Source organism: Arvicola amphibius, chromosome X (assembly GCF_903992535.2).
Source record: "Arvicola amphibius chromosome X, mArvAmp1.2, whole genome shotgun sequence".
Lineage (NCBI taxonomy): Eukaryota > Metazoa > Chordata > Mammalia > Rodentia > Cricetidae > Arvicola > Arvicola amphibius.
Genome location: NC_052065.1, coordinates 91438422 through 91458772, shown reverse-complemented (window position 1 = coordinate 91458772; position 20351 = coordinate 91438422). Strand labels below are relative to the sequence as shown.

The window sequence follows — 20351 nt, the reverse complement described above, 5'->3', positions numbered from 1 at the left end:
GCTTCAGGCATAGACAGAAGCAAAAAGAATGGGCCTGCTAAATCTGTGACTTTCTCTGTTTGGACAACTCTGCTTGACTCAGTTTTCAGTCACCTGTTTTTCATTAAGGAGCAGCAAACACGAAGCTGGTGGGCTTGGTCGTAGCTGCCCATCCACCCACCCCCCTTCTCTAAAATCACTTGCAATCAGTTTTCTCCATGGTACAGAGTGGAGCAAGACATCTTTGGGACCTGAGTGGGCCACACAGTCCATCCTGTTTTATATGTGAAACGGAGTCTCAGAAAAAGGAAGCTAGGGCTGCCTCAGTATATCCAAAGAGGCGGAACTCTATTTCCTGACTGTCCTCCCTGCAGCAGGCTGAAGTTGGAAGTCCACTCCTGACACATCATTCACAGGCTCCCATTCTCTCTTTGTCCTATGCAATAGATTAGCATGAGGACCATGTTATTTTATGTATATACACATATGGAGAGGCCAACAGTTTTGCTGTTCCTACAAAAATTTCTAAATCACATCCAGTCCTAAGAACGTTTATACTACCACAAGGAAAAGATTCAGGTATTTACAGGAGCAGACCCCACAAAGGACGCAGAGTTGCCAGAGTTTTCGGGGGTTATAATCATTTCTCTGTGTCTGTTTCAGAGCTATTTTCAGCTTGTTGATGCCTCATTCCTCATTGACCCTTGTCATCTTGGTCCCTATTCTGAGTCTTCAGTCTCAGTTGCTGATGGTTGACTCACTCATGCCAGCTGCTCTCTGTTAGATGTCACAGAGTCACGTCTAGCCTGATGCTTGGATCCAGGTGAGCTCTGACTTCCAGACAGATACAAAGTAGCTCTCAAAGGTCTTCCTGTCCCACATCACCTGCTTTGCTGTGGGGCCTGAAAGTTTTACAGTATTTTGGCTTAAAACATCAAACATGAAAGCCAATGCGTTAGGGCCCAGTGAATGATAGACCTACCTGGGTCAAATCTTCTCCACTACAGGGATTTATAAATAAATTTTGATTGGAGTCAAGTCATGATCTTCACTTATGTATCATCTGTGGCTGCTTTGGGGTTAGTATGTTTATTTTACAAATACTAAAATATTTACTATATAGTTCTTTACAAAAATGTTTACCCCCACTATTTCTACAACTTGTGCAATAATAAGAACCACCGGACAATAGTTATTAAAATACAAAAACCTAGGCCCATGCCCATACCACTTCAAAATCAGAATCCCTGAGAGAGTGGGGCCCAAGAATCTCCACTGGTGAAGATGTCCTAACCCATTAAGCATAGATTAATTGAGTACCTTAAAGATGAAACATCTGAGCTCTTCACTGACCCTGTTTCTCCTCCCAGCATCTGGGAGTCTAATTTTGCAACAAGCACCCTTTCTGGCTAAGATGAATTTTGGCTTGAAACACGGGACTAGAATTGCTAAGTACCTCTGGGGCCACTGCAAGCCCCTTGAAGCAAATATGAAGCCAGAAGCTAGGTAAAATAAGGAATTGAAGAGAGAGCCTGCCTCTCCCTCTGGGCTGAATTCAGCAGCTGCTGATTCTCTGAGCATTTTTTAATTTGGTTGGCTCTATTAGTACAGAATTCAGGGTTTGTGATCACTCATATTTTGGTCGAAGTCAAGTATATAGGGGCCAAATGTTACTATTTCATGACAAGAGAGGGCTCCGGTTTTATAACTTTTTTTGATGCATAGTAGTTATGCATATTTAGGAGTGCAGTGTGATATCTTGATGCATGTATACATGCACACTGGTCAGATCAGAGCAACGAAGACCTCACTCTTGTCATTTCCTTATGGCAAAATCTTTCCAATCATCTTCGGCAGTATTTTGAAATATACAACCTTATTAACTACAGTCACTCTGTGCAATACTATGCCACAACTTATTGCTTCTGTGTAGCTGCAGAATCCAAAAATGGTTGCTGTCACAGGAGTAGAGACGAAAATGGTGGCTACCAGAGGCTCAGAGGGCAGGAGTCATTGGGAGCAGTGGGCGAAGGCTATGTTTTGATTCCTGCAAGAGGGAGCTCAGGTTCTTTCCTGAAGCTTTACTGGCTTCCTGATTGGCCTTTCTGCTGCCTCATTGTTTTTGACACCCGGGGCCTACTTACAATCAATTCCCATGGCAACTACTGTGGGCTTCTAGGATAAAGGAAGGCCATCCAGGTTTAGGCCACATGGAAATCAGGCTGCCTGCCTTTCAACACTCAGGACTACCTAGTGATGGATATATCCTCTCCTGACTTGCCAGCTTCCCTACGTTTTACCCAGCTTCATTCCTCCTACCTCCAATATCATCACTGGTGGTACTTGGTGATTTCGGTTTGCTCCCTGCACACAGTGGGCTTGTTTCCACTTTAGGCCCGCTTCACACCACCTCCTCCTCTTTCCTACCTTTTGGGAACTCCAATATTCCTTTTGGACCGGCTAAATACTATCCCCGTCATTAAAAACCTAGCTCTAGCAGAGTGTGGTGACACACACCTGTAATTCTAGTGCTTAGGAGCTAGAGCAGGGAGGAGAGCAGGAAGGTTTCGGCCAGCCTGTGCTACAAAATAAGACTTAATCAGAAACAACAACAAATCTGAAAAAATAAAGCAAGCAACAAACAATAAAAGCACTCCAATTCTTTGTTCTGGATTCTTCCTCAGGTCTGCCGTTCACTTTCCTGCACTTCCTTCAATATTTTGGTTAATCAAACTGCCATAGTTTATCTGCTCAATCAGGGTTCAAAGAGAGTATTTAACATCACGGTGTCTCTTCTAGCACCAAGTGCATGGTAGACTCAAATAAAGATATTGGTTTGTCTGCTATAATTAATAATGAATTAGTTCATGAATCCAGAAAGTATGATTTGGATGTTCACCATCTGCCGAGAACCATACCTCAAAAACACAGGACTAGAACTGCTAAGTACCCCAAACTGCTCCGTGGAAAACCATTTCTATGGCCATTTTCATTAGTTTGAAGCTCTTTCTGGGAAGCTGGCTCTAAGCAGAAGGGGATTCTGGCTCTTTGGGTTGTTCTTATTTGACCCTCGTTTGGAAGTAACTATCTTTATTTGCTTTATCAAGGCTATTAGAGGTCACAACATTTGTTGAGGACATATCATGTGATAAAGTAAATGGTCACGGGGAGATAGTTGGTCATCAAAAGATTAAAGAAGCCTTAATGTGTGGATATATATGCAGGATAGGTGGAGGAATGGTGACCTCTTCCCACAATGGTCTGCTGTAGTATAATTTATTCTGTTAAGAGGAAAAATGTCAAATGAAAGAAACTAGAATCATTTGGGAGAGCCTTTTCAAAAGTCCAAGACCAAGACCCCATCCCCAGAGCTTGTAATTCAATTAGTCATGGCTAAACATTGAACGTAAATTGTTTTGAAGAGCTTCGCTGATGGTTCTGATGAATAGTCAGGGCCAGGAACCATTACCAGGCACCCAAATGAAGGAGCGGACTTTGGACCATTCTCAGCCAGAGCAGGGAGGGAACCTTAGAGATGATCTGGTCCAGTGCTTCCTAACTCCCACTGAGCATCACCAGAATCACCTATGGAATTTCATTATAAATAGTGAGTTGTCTGCTCCATCCTAGACCTAACAGAGAACTGTCTTCTGGAAGATTTAGTAATCCAGACTTTAACATGGCAAGATTCCATTAAGAGACAGTAGTCTCCTTGTACCTCTAAAATGCTAAAGTTCCCGTTATGATGTGGGGGTATAATATTGAGTGTATACTGGGACCTTCAAGAAATGCTCCTACTATAGTTTGAGAGAGAAGACTCTCTTAGTTGACTATTGGTATATATCGAATATTGAGTTAGTGGAATATTGTTCTATACAGCTGTGAACACTGAATTAGTGTGTGGTAACAGTTGCTGGGATATTTCATATAGATTCTAATCTTAAATCCTGAAAAGAACTCATCCTGGCAGACTTTATTTTCTTTATTTCAGGAGGAGAAGTTGAAAAGCACGACTGTTAGTGTCTTACTCAGTGCCACCGCATTTATAAGTTCCAGACTCAGGACTTCCAAACTCTGCTAACTGGATCTCTAGGAGAAGCATTTCCCACACTGCATCACGTCCTCCTAGCTTCATCCTTTAGGAATCTTTCTTTCACTCTCACTCTATTTGAATTTGTCTCTCTCTCCCACCTTGGGGTTTCACTCTGTAGCCCACACTGGCCTAGACTATGTCGTTAAGGCTCACCTCAAACTCACAGGGATCGTTCTGCCTCAGGCTCCCAGCACTTGGGATGCATGAACCATATCCCTGCTCCTCTTAGTATCTCTTTATGAGGGCTGGCATAAGAAAGCAGAATGCTCACTTCCTTACTTGACCTCAGTTGGGAACCATGTATCAGACAATCCACAATTTCTTGTCCTGCACATGTTCACAAGTAACCAGGAAAACACCAAGGATATTGACTTGGGAGGTCACAAATAAAATTCAAGACCTGGGCAATTTTGTGTACACAAAGTCTTCAAGAACTATGGAATGGACATGCATGTGTGCAAGGCTGCCTTTCAGTTGGAATGTACAAGTTTGGCTATACTGGTAATTGAATATTTAGGTATTCTTTGCACTGGTTGGTAAGTAGTTTGCTTCCTTAAGTTTCCTGGGTGCCACTCCACTTGACTTCTCCCCTGAGAAAATTTTACACATATAAAAGCAGATAAAGGGTTAACAAGTCTGGTTCAACTAGTAGACTTCTAAGACTGGTTGGTCCCTAAAGGTTTTGACATCCTACACCACTTCTATGCTCCTACCATGTGCCAACCTACGTCCTATGCTCCAGGATTTGGAGAGAACAAAACAAGAACTAAATAGCGGGCTACCTGAGGGCAGGAGCCGTGCCTGTTTTATGCACAGCTGTTTTCCCAGTCTATGTAAGTGGCCAGAATAGCAGACATTTGATTAATGTTCCATGGGTGAGTGAATGAGTTAGAAGCTCTCATCCTGGTTAGTCAAGCAATTCTGTTTGAAAGATAGGCCTAATGAAGCCAGGTTTTAAAGGAAATGGACACTGTTAGAAGAGGTATCAGGTAACACAAGAAGACTACCCAGAAGGGCAGTAAGAGCTAAAAGATGCACAAGGAGAAGGAAGACAGCCTGGCCGTCACAAAGGGGCCACAAGGTGGAGAAGCTGTGGCATCGGATGTGGGTGGAACGGGAGGAAGGTTAGGATGGATATGGGGAGAACGTTAGATTCTCATTCTGCATAGCAGTCTGGTTGAGTTCGAGTCTAGGTTGTTCAGATGGCTGGAATCTGGGCTTCTTTCCTACAACCAGTATTTATTAATACCTCTTTTGTGCCAGATGCTGTTCCAGGTGTTTGGGATACAGCAGTAAGGAAAGCAGAGTTCTCCACCCTTCAAGGGTGACGTTCTAATGAGGGACATAGGGTAACAAATGTATTAACATAATGGTTCAAGAGAGTATAAGAGATAATAGCCACTTTGGAAAAACAATCTGGTAGTTATTTAAACTAAACACACACTTACTGTATGACCCAGCAATCATGCTCTTGAGCATTTATCCCAGATGAATGAGTTCTTATGCTCACATAAACACAATGGTTATAGCAGCTTTATTCATAATAGCCCAAATTAGATGTAACCCAGAGCCCTTCACTGGTGGATGATTAACTAAACTGGTGCGCTCACACCATGGGATACTATTCTACAATAAAGGCAACAAAATATTGCTGCACACAATTTGAATGAATCTCAAGGGCAGTATGCTGAGTGAAACAAAGCTAAGTCCCAATGGTTCCATGTGATATTATGCCATATTGTTCCATTTTCATGGTATTGTTGAAATAATACAGAAATGGAGAATAGATTAGTGTTTAATGGGGATTTCAGATGGAGTGGGAGGAGAAGGTGTGTCTATGTAAGGGCATCATTAGGAATCTTTTCTGTTGTAGAGTTTTCCAGAGTTTTCATTGTATTGGTGGATGTATACCACTGATAAATTCACATGAAACTGTGGATATGTATAGGAGCGTGCTGTAATTCTGAAAAAAGTTATGTGTGTTTATGTTTTTTGGAGCAGGGGTCTTGCTAGTACTTATGGGTGATGACATTATTGGCTGTTAACTTGACCACATCTGGAATACCTAAAACCCCAGTGGCTGATTACACCTGTGAGGAATTTTTTAAATTAAGACCCACCTTAAATCTGGGCCACGCCTTCTGCTGGCAGCCTGTACAAAGGACAGGGGAGAAGGAAACTTGTTCTCTTTGGCCTGCTTGCTCTCGCCTTGCTAGCAAGTCCATCCTTCACTGGCATGGAGGGCAGACACTGAAGACCAAGCTGAGACATCCGGCTTTGTGGACTGAACTGAAGTTCTGTCCTATAAATTCTGTTCCTCTAGAGAACCCTGACTAATAAGTCATGCTGCTTTCCTGTCACACAAAATTTCTTCCCTCAACTTTTTTTGTTTGTTTTCGAGACAGGGCTTCTTTGTGACACAACCCTGACTGTCCTGGAACTAGCTCCTGTAGACCAAGCTGGCCTCGAGCTCAGAGATCTGCCTGTCTCTGTCTCCCAAGTGCTAGGATTAAAGGCGTCCGCTAACACTGCCCAGCACCTGAACTTTTGAAGTGCTGGGATTGCAGGAATAAGCCACTGATTTCCTAATTTGAGAATTATGTCCTATAGTTATAGAAGATGTAATCATTAGTAACAACAGGCTATATAATACATATGATGTGTCTATATTAATTTTGTAACTCTCTGTGACTACAATTAGTTCAAAAGAAAATGATTTAAAATACAGTATTTGTGCCGGACAGTGGTGGCACACACCTTTAATCCCAGCACTTGGAAGGCAGAGGCAGGTGGATCTCTGTTAGTCTGAGGCTGGCCTGGTCTACAGGCTGAGTTCCAGAACAGTCAGGGATACACACAGAAAAACCCTGTCTCAAAAACCCAAACCAAAGTAAAAACATCACCAACAAAAAGCTGTTTGTGACCAGCAGAAAGAAAAGTAAATGAGATTCCTGAAGATATTCTGCTCTACTTGTAGACTGGAGTGAGCCGAGCATAACCATCATCAGAGAGACTGCATCCAGCAACTGATGGGAGCAGATGCAGACCCACAGCCAAACATTAGACAGAGCTAGGGGAGTCCTGCAGAGGAAGGGGAGGAAGAATCAGAGGAACCAGAGGGGTCAGGGACACCACAAGAACCTGGCCTTCAGAATCAATTGTCTGAGACTCATCAGTGCTCTCAGAGATTAGGGAGCATGTAGGGGACTGACCTAGATTCTCTGAATATATGTTATGACTGAGTGTAGCTTGATGTTTTGGTGGGACTTTTAACAGTGGGAGTGGGGGTGTCTCTGACTCTTTTTGCCTGCTCTTGAGACCCTTTTCCTCCTACTGGGTTACCTTGTCTAGCCTTAATATAAGGGGAGTTGCCTAGTCTTTTTGTTGTTGTTGTTGTTTGAGACAGGGTTTCTCTGTAGCTTTGGAGCCTATCCTAGAACTAGCTCTAGAACTAGAACTAGCCTAGAAGAGGCTGGCCTTGAACTCACAGAGATCCGCCTGCCTCTGCCTTCCAAATTCTGGGATTAAAGGCGTGTGCTACCACCACCCGGCTAGTCTTGTTGGAACTTGTTAGGCCTTGTTTGGTTGATATATATCCCTCAAGGGGTGGGGCTTCTCTTTTCTGAAGGGAAAAAGAGGAGGAGTGTATATGGGGAGAAGGGAAGTACGTGTGTGTTGGGGAACTGGCAAGAGTGGAGGGAGGGAAAACTGTGGTTAGGGTGTAATATATAAGAGAAGCAAAAAAGTCAATGCAAGAAATAGTTTTTGAACTTTGAGGAAAAATTAAGCAGTATCCAGAGATAATGATGGGTAGATGCTATCTTAGAAAGGATAGTCAAGCAAAGTATCTGTGAGAAAGGTGACATTTGAAAAGTCCAGATCAGCAGAGTAACTCATAATGTACCTCTGGTCAGAGTAGCAAATTCTTTTTACTAGTGGGGTCAGGGAGAGTGGACACAGGGTCTCATATAACCCAGGCTGGCCTTGAGCACATCATATAGCTGAGATTGCCTTTCAACTGATCCTCCTCCCTTTGCCTTCTGAGCACTGGGATTATAGGTGTGGACTATCACGCCTGGCTCAGCATAATAAATTCTAGCCTTACAAAATGCATGCTTTGAGGGTAGAACTAGTTGCTGTTTTCAAGACAGGGCATGTAGGGCTTGACTGTTCATGGCTCACCAGGCAACTGCCCATTGGGCAATCAGGTGGGAAAAGACTATTCATAACACCCACAGAGGGCTAGGGTTTGTCTTTTCAGAGGTAGACAAGTGCAAATACCTAAGGCCTGTTTGCCTGGTACATTGTGCATGTTGTAGTTAGTGTGTGAGTGTTATATGTATGTGCTGAACATGTATGTATATGCAAGTGCCTGTGTGTATATATGTGTGTGTTCACATGTATACATAAGCCTGAAAAGAACTGGGCACCATGGAGCAAGGTAGCTGGTTCCTGGATCACTCTGAACCATTCTTCTTGACTTTTGAGCCTAGGTTTGCACCAGTGCTCCATTTCCGGCTTTACATACAAACATGCCACTCATCGAACAATCCTTCCCTCGGTCTGTGTCTGGTGTCTGTGAAATCCTGCCCTTTCTTAAGGTCTGACTTTGGTTGGGTCTCCTTCAATGGGGCAGGCCGTCAGTGCTACGGTGCAGGAAAGTTTTACGACACTAGGGAAGGACAAATGGGCTGGAGTGAGGACTGGAAATTTTACACATGGAAGGCTTGTACCTGGGTCTGTGGTTTAAGTTAAGATTGCTGTAAGGATATATGCTAGTGAGGGACACTGACAAAACCCAATGCCTAGGAGAGGGAAACGGGAGATTGCCCCTTCTAATAGCAGTTGTGTTGATTATTAATGACAATGCCTTTTTAGCCAACATTGTCCAGCTTCAAACCTCAGTTTACAGATCAAGGAACAGATTAGAAAAGGGGACTCCCCCAAGGCTACACAGCCAGCTACTGAATGTATCCCAAGATAAATGACGTCCTGGTCCTACTGTATCTCACTGGGTAACTCTGGCTGGCTTGAAACTGGGCTAGGGCGACGTAGAAATCACAGAGATCCACCTTCCTCTGCCTTCCAAGTACTTGGGTTAAAGGTGCGAGCCAGCCCACCGGTATAACTTCATTTTCCCACTAATTAATTCTTTGTGTGGTCCTAGGAGTCAAACCCACACCACTGAGCATGCTAGACAAGTACTTTATCATTGAGTTCTCCTCCCCAGCCATTCCAGCCATCTTATCTGAAGTGCTTCAAATACAGTGCTAGGTCTCACACATCAAGGGTCAGTTAGTCTTTATGTGGATAAATAAAAGCACCCACTACCTGGCAGAATGTTATGGGAGATGGTCACGTGCCGGTGGAGCATAGCGAAAACATGGTGGGAGACAGACTCTAAGCTGAGGCAGGCGGGCAATTTAACTCAGCAAAGCAGAGGACAAGTAAGAGCACAGCACAGCACTGCAATCTCCTCAAAATTTTCAGCCCTGGATATGGCAGTAGACAGCATGTTTAAATTCACTCCGAAATCTGGGCCTCTCTGGTCTGCTCTACTTTCTTATCCCTCTTCCCTCCTAGGTCTCTGATCCCTTTTCCATTCTAGGCTGCCACTTTCCAAGATGGAGTCATTTCTTCTTAGGCAGGGGCAGGGTGAAGGGCAGATGGCACGGAGGCACTCACCTGATGAGTGTGCAGAACTGTAAGAACGATGGATTCCTTAGCACTCCTACAGAGAAAAGAGGGAACAGGAGAGCAGTATAGCATGCACTAGGTATTCATCTAGTACAAGAAGCACCACCAGAATGTTCCCCTGGGTTGCATTCCAGTATATGGATTAGGACAGAGGGTAATCTGAGGATCTGCATGGATGCCTCGCCGCCCATCATTTGTGAAAGCTGACACAAAACCATCCATATTAGTTCACACAGGCGCTCAGCAATGGTATTAGCATTACCTCTGGGGTTGCCATTTTTCAGATTTCTTCTTGTGGTCCTTCTCACATTCGCTACAGAAATCACTAAGCCTTAGGTATGATTTTATCTGTAGGCTAGAAAATTCTCAAGGAAAACTACAGGCCTGAATTATAGAACTCAAAGGGCACACAGCCGGAGAGTCCTGGGAACCATGTACGATGATTATTGGCAATTTGGTATTTAAGCAAGAAGCGAAACTCAAAGGAAAAACCCAAAGGAGGTCATTTGGTCATTGTGACTCATACTCAGCAGATTTGTTTTAATTGAGGGACCAAAACAATGAGAGCTGAGGAGCAAGAGATGGAAGCCCAGATTGCAAATACTCAAAAGGATGAAGAATCCAAAACTCTTCCAACCAGAATTATGCCAACCATCAAAGAGGCTGTGGGGTATGAAAATTCTCTCACAGGAATTCATAATCTTTTAAAATAGCCCAGTGATATGGGAATTTTCCCTGAAGGAGTTTTCCCTCTCCTGGTTGGCCTTTTTCAGGTGTTCACAGGGACAAAGGCATTCTAGGAGAGTCATGTTGGGTCTGACACCACACACCTACAATTCTAGCACTTAGGTGACCGAGGCGGGAAGATAATGAGGCCAGGCTGGATTACATAGCAGGACTTTGTCTCAAATACCACTACCACTGCTACCACCTCCACCACCTCCTCCAGCAGCAGCAGCAACAACAACAATATCAAAGCTACCTTGATTTTGGTTATTCATTTTTGCCTAAGACTCCTGCCTAAGGACTTTAAATGAACATTTCCCACATTCATTGAGGCAAAGTCCATTGATCAATCAGCTCCAAGATCTTGGAAGTTACTAGAGCAAAGAATTGTATTTATAGGAAGAATCTTTGGGGGAGCAGTTTATCTTGACTAGGGAAGGGACATGCAGTCACCTACTCCAGTCTGCCAGTTTTCTCCATTCCATTACGAAGAAAGCTAGTTCTTTTCTTTTTCAATGTCTTACAGGGGTCTCCACAATCTGGATTTATCTGTCACAACATTCCCCACTTTATCTCACCAGACTCTTGGGATGTCTACCCTAATCCTCCTTCAGGGCAGACACAGTGCTTCTTAACACTAGCTCTTCTTTCTCCAGTGTGTTTGCCTCCAAGTCTTCCCATTCGCAATAAAGTCAATACTCGGCATTGTGTTTAAAATTACATTTTTTACCATTGGGCCCAGCAATTTGGCCTTCTTTACCCTATATATTTCTATTCTTCAAATTTTATTTACTTATTTATTGTGCATACAGTTATTCACCCTGTTCACTGTTTGTGGTGTTTCTTTTTACTATACTGCAAATGCTAATAAGCCAAGACGTTTTGTGTCTTATTCACTGCTGTGTCTTTAATGCCTAAAGTAGTATCTGGGGCATAGCAGACAACAAAACATATTCATTGAATGAATGGATGGATGGATGAGCCATTAGCACCTGAGTTATCAAAAGAGTAAGGTTTGTTTGGGCACCGAAGGAGCTCCAGAAACCCTCACAAAATGAGACTATTTGCTCTAGGCTACAAAGACATCCACTAGAAGCAAAGGAGGACTTCTGAGGGGGGCATAGCTGAACGAACTCCAGCATGTACTGATGGGGTGAAAGGGAGCTCTCCCCATACTGGTCTGACAGTGGAGAGCGAAGGGCCCAGTGCGAAGAGTGGGACAATACAATAGACAGTTGAACTGAAGAAGAGACGAACAAAAGTCATCAGAGAGCAGAGACATTTGGAGGCACTGAGCTGCAGGGGGAGGGTGGCAAAGAAGAGCTACTCTGAACTTCAGGACAGAGCGTTCCAATACCGCTCAGGCAGTTGGAGAGTGTTGTGCTACACAGAGAATGCAAAGTCTGCCTCTAAAAGCCAAGGAGTGTTTCTGGGGACAGGCAGGCTTCTGGGAGGTCCAGAAAGATGAATAGAAGGAAGACACTCTGAACCAAGTACAGTAGAAGGAGACAGAAGCAAAGATGAAGGCAGATTATACAAGGCAGAAAGAGTGAGTGAGCGAGCAAGCTTGAGAGACAAAGAGACAGAGACAGATGAGAGACAGGGAGTCCCCCAAACAGGTTAGCTCACTGACTTCAGCCTCCACTTCTATCCTGTTTTCTTTTCAAGACAACTCTGCAAAGGTGTGAGAATGTGGTGTGAGAACAAGGAGTGCATGTGCGTGTGTGCGTGCGTGCGTGTGTGTGTGCGTGTGCACATGCATGCATGCGTGTGTGTGTGTGTGTGGTGTGTGTGTATGTGGTGTGTCTGCTTGCACTGTGCTTATCTCAGAGTGTTCTTTGAATAGCATATTGGATTCTCATCAGTCACTTGGCCTGCCCCACTGGACTGTAACTCCAAAACTCCAAAGGGCTTGGATGAGGAGACAAGTTGGAGAGGGCAGAGCTGAGGCTGGAGCAGAAAGGCTCTTTTTGTCGATTCATGCCGCTGGCAGAGGCTATGAGGCCCGTAATGACCCTTACTGAAGGGTACCCACTAGCCCCAGCTAGAGCTGATCTGCCTGGGAAGGCTGCTCTAGGGCCTTGAATAGTGGTAGCCTTTGCCACTGCTGGGGCAGGGGTGGGGACACTGCTCAGCTCCTGTCAAGGCCCCAGAGGCCCCTGTTACCTGATGAGTCCTATGAACCTCTCCCTGGGGGCTTCACGCATGTCTTCCTCATTAATAGCCACAATCTGGTCACCGGCCCACCAGCCAGGAGCTTGTCCTCAGAGGGGCCTCCTGCAGAGGAGAGGAGGATGGCATGAGGGCTCAGAGGTACTGCCAGGTAAAGTGCAAGGCTGGGCAAAAGCCACATTGCCTGAGGGCGTGCCAAGGTGAGAGAGAGGCAAAGCAGAGAGTGAGAGAGAGAGAGAGGGAGAGGAGAGAGGAGAGAAGAGAGAGAGAGAGAGAGAGAGAGAGAGAGAGAGAGAGAGAGTGTCTAGTAGAGGCTTTCGGATGATGCAGACTGAGGCAAGGTGGCGGAGGTGTTGCTCCAGCAGCTTGGGCTTCTACCCATGGAGGGCAGAGGAATGAAGAGAGAGAGGACGGAGTAGAGAGTAGAGCCCCTTTAGGAGAGCATGACACAGGAACAAAAGGCTCTAGGCTCAGGTGCAGTTGTTAGGTGGCTTGATTCTAAAGAGGGACAGAGACTTCTGTCTCATTTGAGGGGTTTCCTTAGGCCACATGAATGACTTCCAGACTGCTGGAGGTGGTCCAAATGGCAGGAGCAGGAGCGCTGCTCATTTACTTCTCAACATATGCATAGCAAATACGTCACCGAAAGCACAGCCCTGTAATCCCAACTGCTGAGGAGGCCAAGACAGGAAGACCTGAAGTTCACAGTGCTGGGGCTACTAAGTAAGTTCAAGGCTAGTCTGGGAGACTTAGCAAGACCCCGAGTCAAGATAAAAAAGTGAAGTCAGTCAAGAGGTAAGATTTTATGGCCCAGCATACATGGGGTCCAATCCCAAGGGCAAAAATAGTCACCTGAACATATCTCAGTGGCTCTGGCACCTGGGACTCGTGTGCGGAGGACACCTCAGCCAGCACAGCCTGCAGGAGTCGCCAATTGAACAGCAATGACATCGGCGAGGCCATGCCTCGTAAGAGCTCTGTGATTTCAGGAATTGTGGGTATGGGGTTGACAATCATAATCTTTGCAGCTCCGAAGAACTGGGCTCTAACCCTGCAGTTGTAATTTACTGTGTGATCTTGAGCGAGACGTCTAGTGGCTCCCAGTCACTCATCTGCTAACTAAGAAAATGACAGTACCTGTGCATCATAAGAATGTTGGGAAGGGAAATGAGTTGATGAACGTACAGTATTTAAAATAGCTGATTAAGGTAAAGTGGCCCACACCTGTAATCTTAGTACTCGGGAATTGAAGGCAGAATGATTAGGAGTTCAAGGTCAGTCTTAACTACCTAGTGATTTAAAGGTCATTTTGCATTGCCTAAGAACCTGTCTCAAAAACAGAACAAAACAAAGAATACAAAATAGCTGATTGCTGTCGGTGAGAGCTGAATAAATGATGGTTATTGGATCCTCCCAGGGATAATTCCTTCCCTTTGTGTCCAAACCAACTATCTTTGTCTAGGGATGTAAGTCCGTTGGTAGACTGCTTGCTTATGCTCAGCCATGGGGCTCACTCCCCAGAACCACATAAACTGGATGCGCTGGTGCACACCTATAATCCTAACACTCGAGACACAGAGGCAGGACAACTACTTTAAGTCCAAAGCCAGCCTGGGCTACATAGCTGATATCAGGCTAGCCAGGGCCACACAAGACCCTGTTTCTAAAACAAACAAGTACAAAAGCCAACAAAATGAAAATAACAACCTCTTAGGTGGAGGCTACTTTCCTTATTTCCCTTCCTTCTTCTCCCCCTTTCCATAGCTTGTAATGGAAGAGGCCCTCATAGAACTCAGCTTCCTTCCTGGGCCTCAGGCCTGTACACGTCACTGGTGATAATGATCTATCTTTTGCACAAATGGTTTGTGGGCCTTCAGAGCTACGACTGACCCTCTATAGGATTCTTCATCTTCTTCTTATGGCCTTATATGGGTGCCAATATCCTCTGCATCTAGTAGCTGCATGAATCAGCCCATCTTTTACAAGGTAGGGCCTGCCATCCCTAGCTGTTTTGTGGCTCTATCATGGGACTTTTCTTTCTTTCTTCTTTTCTCAAAATTTAATGTGCATCGATGTCCAGTCTCCTGGAACAGGAATTACAGACAGTTGTGAACTACCATGTGGGTGCTGAGAATTGAACCCGGGTCCTCTGGAAGAGCAGTCAGTGCTCTTAACCGCTGAGCCATCGCTCCAGGCCCAGGAATTTTCTTTTCCTCCCTTCACCTCCTTCTGCTTTAAGACAGGAATGAGGTCGAGGGCTTTTTCCAGTCTTCAAATTCTGTTTACTTTGAAGTTAAAGTCGGGGCTCCTGGTGGTCTATTGTTAGACTAAGTTTCACTTATTCCCTCTTCCCAAGACAAATTTGGTTTTCTGATCAGAAGACAGAACTCTTGCCAACTGTATGGCTGACTCAGGAGCCTTAGGTTATCCACAGACTCCTGTATTGAATTTTGTTTACTTGTACCCTCTAGTTGAAGAGAGCTTACAGAATTTTTTTTTTCCCTTTTCCTTTGAGGATAGCGAAATTCATCAAATTTCTGCAAGACCAGTTTGTAATCTGCTGCTCCTTTTGACTGACTGAGCCACTGTTGTAAACATCTCAAGCCTCAGGCCTAGCCAGGGAGGAATAAAAGCCCTTTCCTGTCAATGCAAAGAGAATTCCAACACACCAGCGCTTGCGCTCTATCTCATTGACAATGGCAGGGGTTCACACTTGGGGGCAGGGTGCTTCTTCCTTTTCCAATCCCATGTATTCTCTTTCAAGCCCACCTTGCCCCTCACCAACTCAGACAAGCTCTGAGCAAACGCTTGTTCAGATGCTTCCTGGTTGAGTGGCCCTGCTGTGCCTCAGTGTCCTCTTTTGTAAAACGGGAGTGGTGCCTCTCACCTTGCCTTCTTTGCTGTGAGAACTAGACAAAAGGATTTCTTTTCCCCTTTGGTTTTTTGAGCCAGGGTTTCTCTGTGTAACAGTCCTGGCTGTTCTGGCTTCACTCTGTAGACCAGGCTGGCCTCAGACTCAATGGATTCACCTGTCTGCCTCCCAGGTACTGGGATTAAAGACGTGCGCCACCACCACCTGGCTGAGAACTAGACAAAATAATAAAAAAAAAAAAAGGACATAGAAGATGCCCTGTCAATGGGAGCTTTGACTGCTGCCAGTCTGGCCTTGAGACAGTTCGCTCTCCTTCCTATCCTCGCAGGGGTCTCAATCCTAATTCTGGTCTCCACTAACTCATCCTTCTCACGACTTGTCTCCGCAGCCTGGATATCAAATTCTTTGTGTGTGTATGGTGACATGTAAATATGGACATACACATGCCATTGTGCATGTGCAGGTGTCAGAGAAGAATTTTGTGGCGTTGACTCTTTCCTTCCACAATTATGGACTCCAGGGATCAAACTTAGGTCATCAGAGGAGCACAGCAGGCGCTTTTCTTCGCTAAGCTTGTCTCTCTGGCCCCCAGATTCTTGACGATAGGAGCTGTGCTTCCTTGCGACACTGCTGGGCTTAGAGCAGGCATTCTATAAAATACTCGTTGAATTAAATTGGATGGTACTTTCTACTTCCAAGGTATGATGTATCTCCTATGCATTCTCTACAAAGGCAAGATTTTTTCCCCAAATCCTCTCAACTGCAGTCTCTCTCAGGCCCCAAGCCACCTTGATGGATGGTATTAGCTGACAAATCTTTACCCATGCTTGGTAAATTACTTAGTAAGCCCAATACTTAGAAGCTCTGCTCTCTGGGAAGATGCTAGGTATTGGAGACAAAAGCCAGGGTTGGGGATACCCTCTGAGGGACACCTACCTGGCCTCACAGATAGTACCACCACCAGGCCTCTCACTGCTGGCTACGAAGCCAGAGCCATATATAGGGTCTCGGTGGATGGTCACTTGTCGCAGTGTCTCTGCTGGCAGCTGTACACATTCCATATCATTTGCACTTCTTCCCGCATCACATGACTGGGGGAAGGGGAAGATAGGAGCAAAAGCAGACGCAAAGGGAACTAAGCCTCAACGCCAGTTGGGAGGGGCATCAATTCTGGCTCTGGCTATGATAGCTGGGAGATCGCAGCTTAATTTCCTTCATGCTTTGGGAGCAGCAGAGCGATGACGACCTCGCAGTTCATACTGGAGTAAGAGGGAGCTGGGGGGTGGGGGGGAGGAGAAGCTACTTGTCTTCAGGAGAAACTGGTGACATGGGAATTGCAAGTCACACTCATTCTCTATGATGCTGGGACTCTACAAGAAGCCCACATGCAAATGCAGTGTTCTGAAGTCAACTGGTATTCACCTATCTTAATTGGCTATTAACTCCCTCAAGGAAACGAACCCCCCAGGGAACAGGCCGCTAAAGCAGGCGAATAAGTGGGGAAGGAATTGTGAAGTCATTCCGGAATGAGGCGCATTTTCACGAAGTCCTTATGCAATTTTAAACTTTAATGTCTATTAGGTGATATATAAAAAGGAGCTATTTAGGTGGCATATATAAACAAGCGTGCTAATGTTTGGGACCATTACTTTACACAATTGTACATAATGCCAACTTATTTCACTTAATGGGACAGCTGGAAAATGGCTCCTGTGGGCCAGAAGGGGAGCATCTTCTTGAGGTTGCTGACAGATCTGAAACTCAGTCAAGCCTGGGGAAGAGGAAACACTTCCTTCACACCTGGGGGGAGATTCCACATTATTCTCTCAACACCTACAACTTAAGCTCCTGAAGGTTAGCCATTTCCCAGAGCTGTATAAAGTCTCTACACCAAGGGCCAGGGTGAGGCATATTTCAGGCATTTGGATGAAGAGTCCCTGGTAGTGGGGGTGTGAGTTTGAAAGTGGAGTTTGTGGGGGCACTGGGTGCTAGTAAAACTGGGAGATAGTAAAACAGGGAATGGTGGTCTAGAAGAAGGGCAAAGCAGGCAGAGATGAAAGAGAGAGAACCAGGGCCAAGGGACTCAGGTCATAGCAACCTGATTTGACTCTCCATACCCTCAGTCTTTCAGGTATGGCAGATGAGCCTAGGTTTCTTACTTCACCTATCTGTTCTCTAAAGTGAGAGTGCTAGCCAGGGCTCTTCAGAACAGATGACTAGGAGTTAATTAATCAAACTAGTACAAGGCTTGTAAAAGATGTGGGAGGCTTTGACTCCGAGAGCCGTGCATTTGTTGACTAGCTAAGAACTCCAAACTCTTCGGTGCCAGGTGGGTTCAAACAGCTAGGTTGTTTATCAGGAGTCGACTAATTAGAGCAGAGCTTTAGAATGTTTGTGGGGGAGGTGAGGCTTGGAGTAATTATATGAAAGATAAATGAGAGTCCAGCAAGGCCCCCACAGCTGTTTCCATCGTACCGGACCAAGGCTGATAGCAATCAGCAGCATGCGCTCTAGCTGTACCCAGTGCGGCCTGGAGACTGACTTTCATCCCTCAGGGCAAGTCTCTAGAAGGCAAAATTAGAAGTTGGCTCCCTCCCATCTTCCTACCCTAGTAAGACAAAGGGACACTTTCTAACAGAAAGGCATGAAGCAGCTGAAAGTTGGCTTGGCTGTTGTCCTGAATAGGTATTTTTTGGGTACAGGATATCTTTGAGAGTGACCTGAGGTGCTTCCCTGACTTCTGTTCAGAAGGGAGCCAGAAAGCATTGTCTTAAGCTACTGTCTTGCCTCAGCCTTGAGGTTGCTACTCAATTGAGCCTTTGTTTCTGCTACCTAGTCTCGAAGACAGTAAGAAGCCTCTACCTGGGATGCCATGAGCTGGTTGCTGATGTGGGCATCCACTGGGGCAGGGCGGATGCTTGAGAATCTGTTGGGCTGCACAGCCCCTGGCATGGGGAGCAAAGAGACTGCAGGTATACCAGGGAAGTACCTGGCACTGTCCTGTACTCACCCTCCCATCCCAACGACTAAGAATCAGATTTGCCCTCCCTTTTCATTTCGTGAATCTGGGGACACTTCAGCCTCCCGTAGATCTTGAGGTACCACCATTACTGATGAAAACAATCACTCTTGGAGCCAGAGCAACCGACTAGTCGAAAGCCTTTTGTGACACGTTTTCCTTTACTCTTCCGACTCACATAGGCCAATCAAGGAGTATTTATCGAGTACCGACTCAGGCAGTCCAGAGCCCTGAGGACAATGGAAGCTCTAGGACTTTGGCTTCAAAGAGCTACCAGTCCAGCTTGAAAGGAAAAGAACAAGGGTCCAATGCACACAAGAATGAGTGTGATTGAGACCAGTAGATGAACTTGACAACCAAGTCAACCTTGTATATTCAGAGGAAAGGGTGGAGAAGCTGGAGAAGGTGCTAGAGAGGGTGTGGGAATGGTTCTGGTGGGCTAGGAAAAGACACATTGTGGAGAGAGACGGGAACCCATGCTTGCTCTCACAGGGGACCCAGCTATTCTCCTCCATACAAGGCATGTCTCCAGGTGAAACGGAATCATGCTTTGTTCCTCATTAGAATTGTTCCTGAGCTGGCTAACTGTCCCTAGCTGGAACCTTCTCAATTCTACAAGTGTACAATGCCTCACGATGCCCAGGCCTTTCCACATATCGTGGGGCAGGGGAGAAAGCTCTATTAACAGACCTAGGAGGCCATTTTATAATCCAATGGAAGGTCTTCCTTCCCTCCCGAGGGCTGCATCTTTCAGTATCTGCAGCCCAGTCCCTCTGAAATTTGCTAAGCGTCCCTCTGGAGACTTAGGAGTGACACTGGAGGCAAGCAGTGATGGATGAGAGGAGCGCAGCTGGCCAAGGGCCACGTGACAGCCTTCCTAGGGAAACTAGGCAATTTGACTTTGAAAGCCGTTTGACTTCTGGTTTCACCAAACAGGGTAACCCTGAGAAATTACAAAGCAGCCAAAGCTCATGAGTTCCCCCCCCCCACACTGCTTTATTTCTGACATCTGCTATTTTCTTCTGTTGTTTGCCCCAAATACGCAACACCTTCATCCTGTGCCCTTTGATACACAATGTCTCTCAAGTATCTGCTCACCCTACACCAGGGTGGCCCTCTTCATTCAGTGATCCAAGAAAAAGTTCTAACCTTTTCTTTCTGCCTCATAGTAACAACTCTTTAGGTCCATGTGCCTCTTTGCATATTGACACCTATTACCTCATTTGAGAAAAAGTACGCTCACATCCATTATCTCCTCCCAGCTGCTCTCTGTCCTGCCAAAAGAGGCGAAGTGGCCGTTCCTCTCCCAGTCCTCAAGGTAGAAGGGGCAGACACCCACAGAGATGGAGCACATCCTTGGTCCAGCTGGAGTCAAATCTCCTTGGCAAGTCCCAAATCCCAGCACCATCAACTACAGGCTACTCAAAGTCCTGTATCCCTGATTACCGAGAATCTCCAACCCTGTGAATAGTAGCGGGTCGTGTCCTGGCCAGGCCTGGATGCTCGGGCACACATATAATTAACCCGTCTCTGATCCTGTTCACTTTCTGTTGTTGGGGAGAATGAATGAGATCATGGTTTACAAAGAAAAGCACTTAGAAGGTTAATTATAGCATACGAATGTAGAGGAGACAATATTACGGGTAGCATTATTCAAGGTGGCCAGAGGTGAGAGAGAAAAAGGGGAGCCAAAATGAACCGTCACCCCAAAGCCATGCAGCTTGGAGGCCTTCCCGACTCTGTTTCTTTTAAGAGACAGCTCTGCAATCAATGTACCCTGTTCCTTGTTGCAG

The 20351-nt window shown here is 45.6% G+C and overlaps 1 protein-coding gene across 1 annotated transcript in view; it reads right to left on the bottom strand.

Annotated features, from left to right (window-relative positions):
* Frmpd3 (FERM and PDZ domain containing 3) overlaps positions 1-16606 on the bottom strand; it is a 71613-nt gene extending 55007 nt beyond the window's left edge. The window contains exons 1-3 of the mRNA XM_038317450.1: positions 16476-16606; positions 12662-12772; positions 9758-9803 (exon numbers count right to left, since the gene is read on the bottom strand). Coding sequence (XP_038173378.1) covers positions 9758-9803; positions 12662-12702 — 87 coding nt within the window. The 5' untranslated portion in view covers positions 12703-12772; positions 16476-16606. The remainder of the gene's footprint in view (positions 1-9757; positions 9804-12661; positions 12773-16475) is intronic.
* Positions 16607-20351: the final 3745 nt, after the last annotated feature.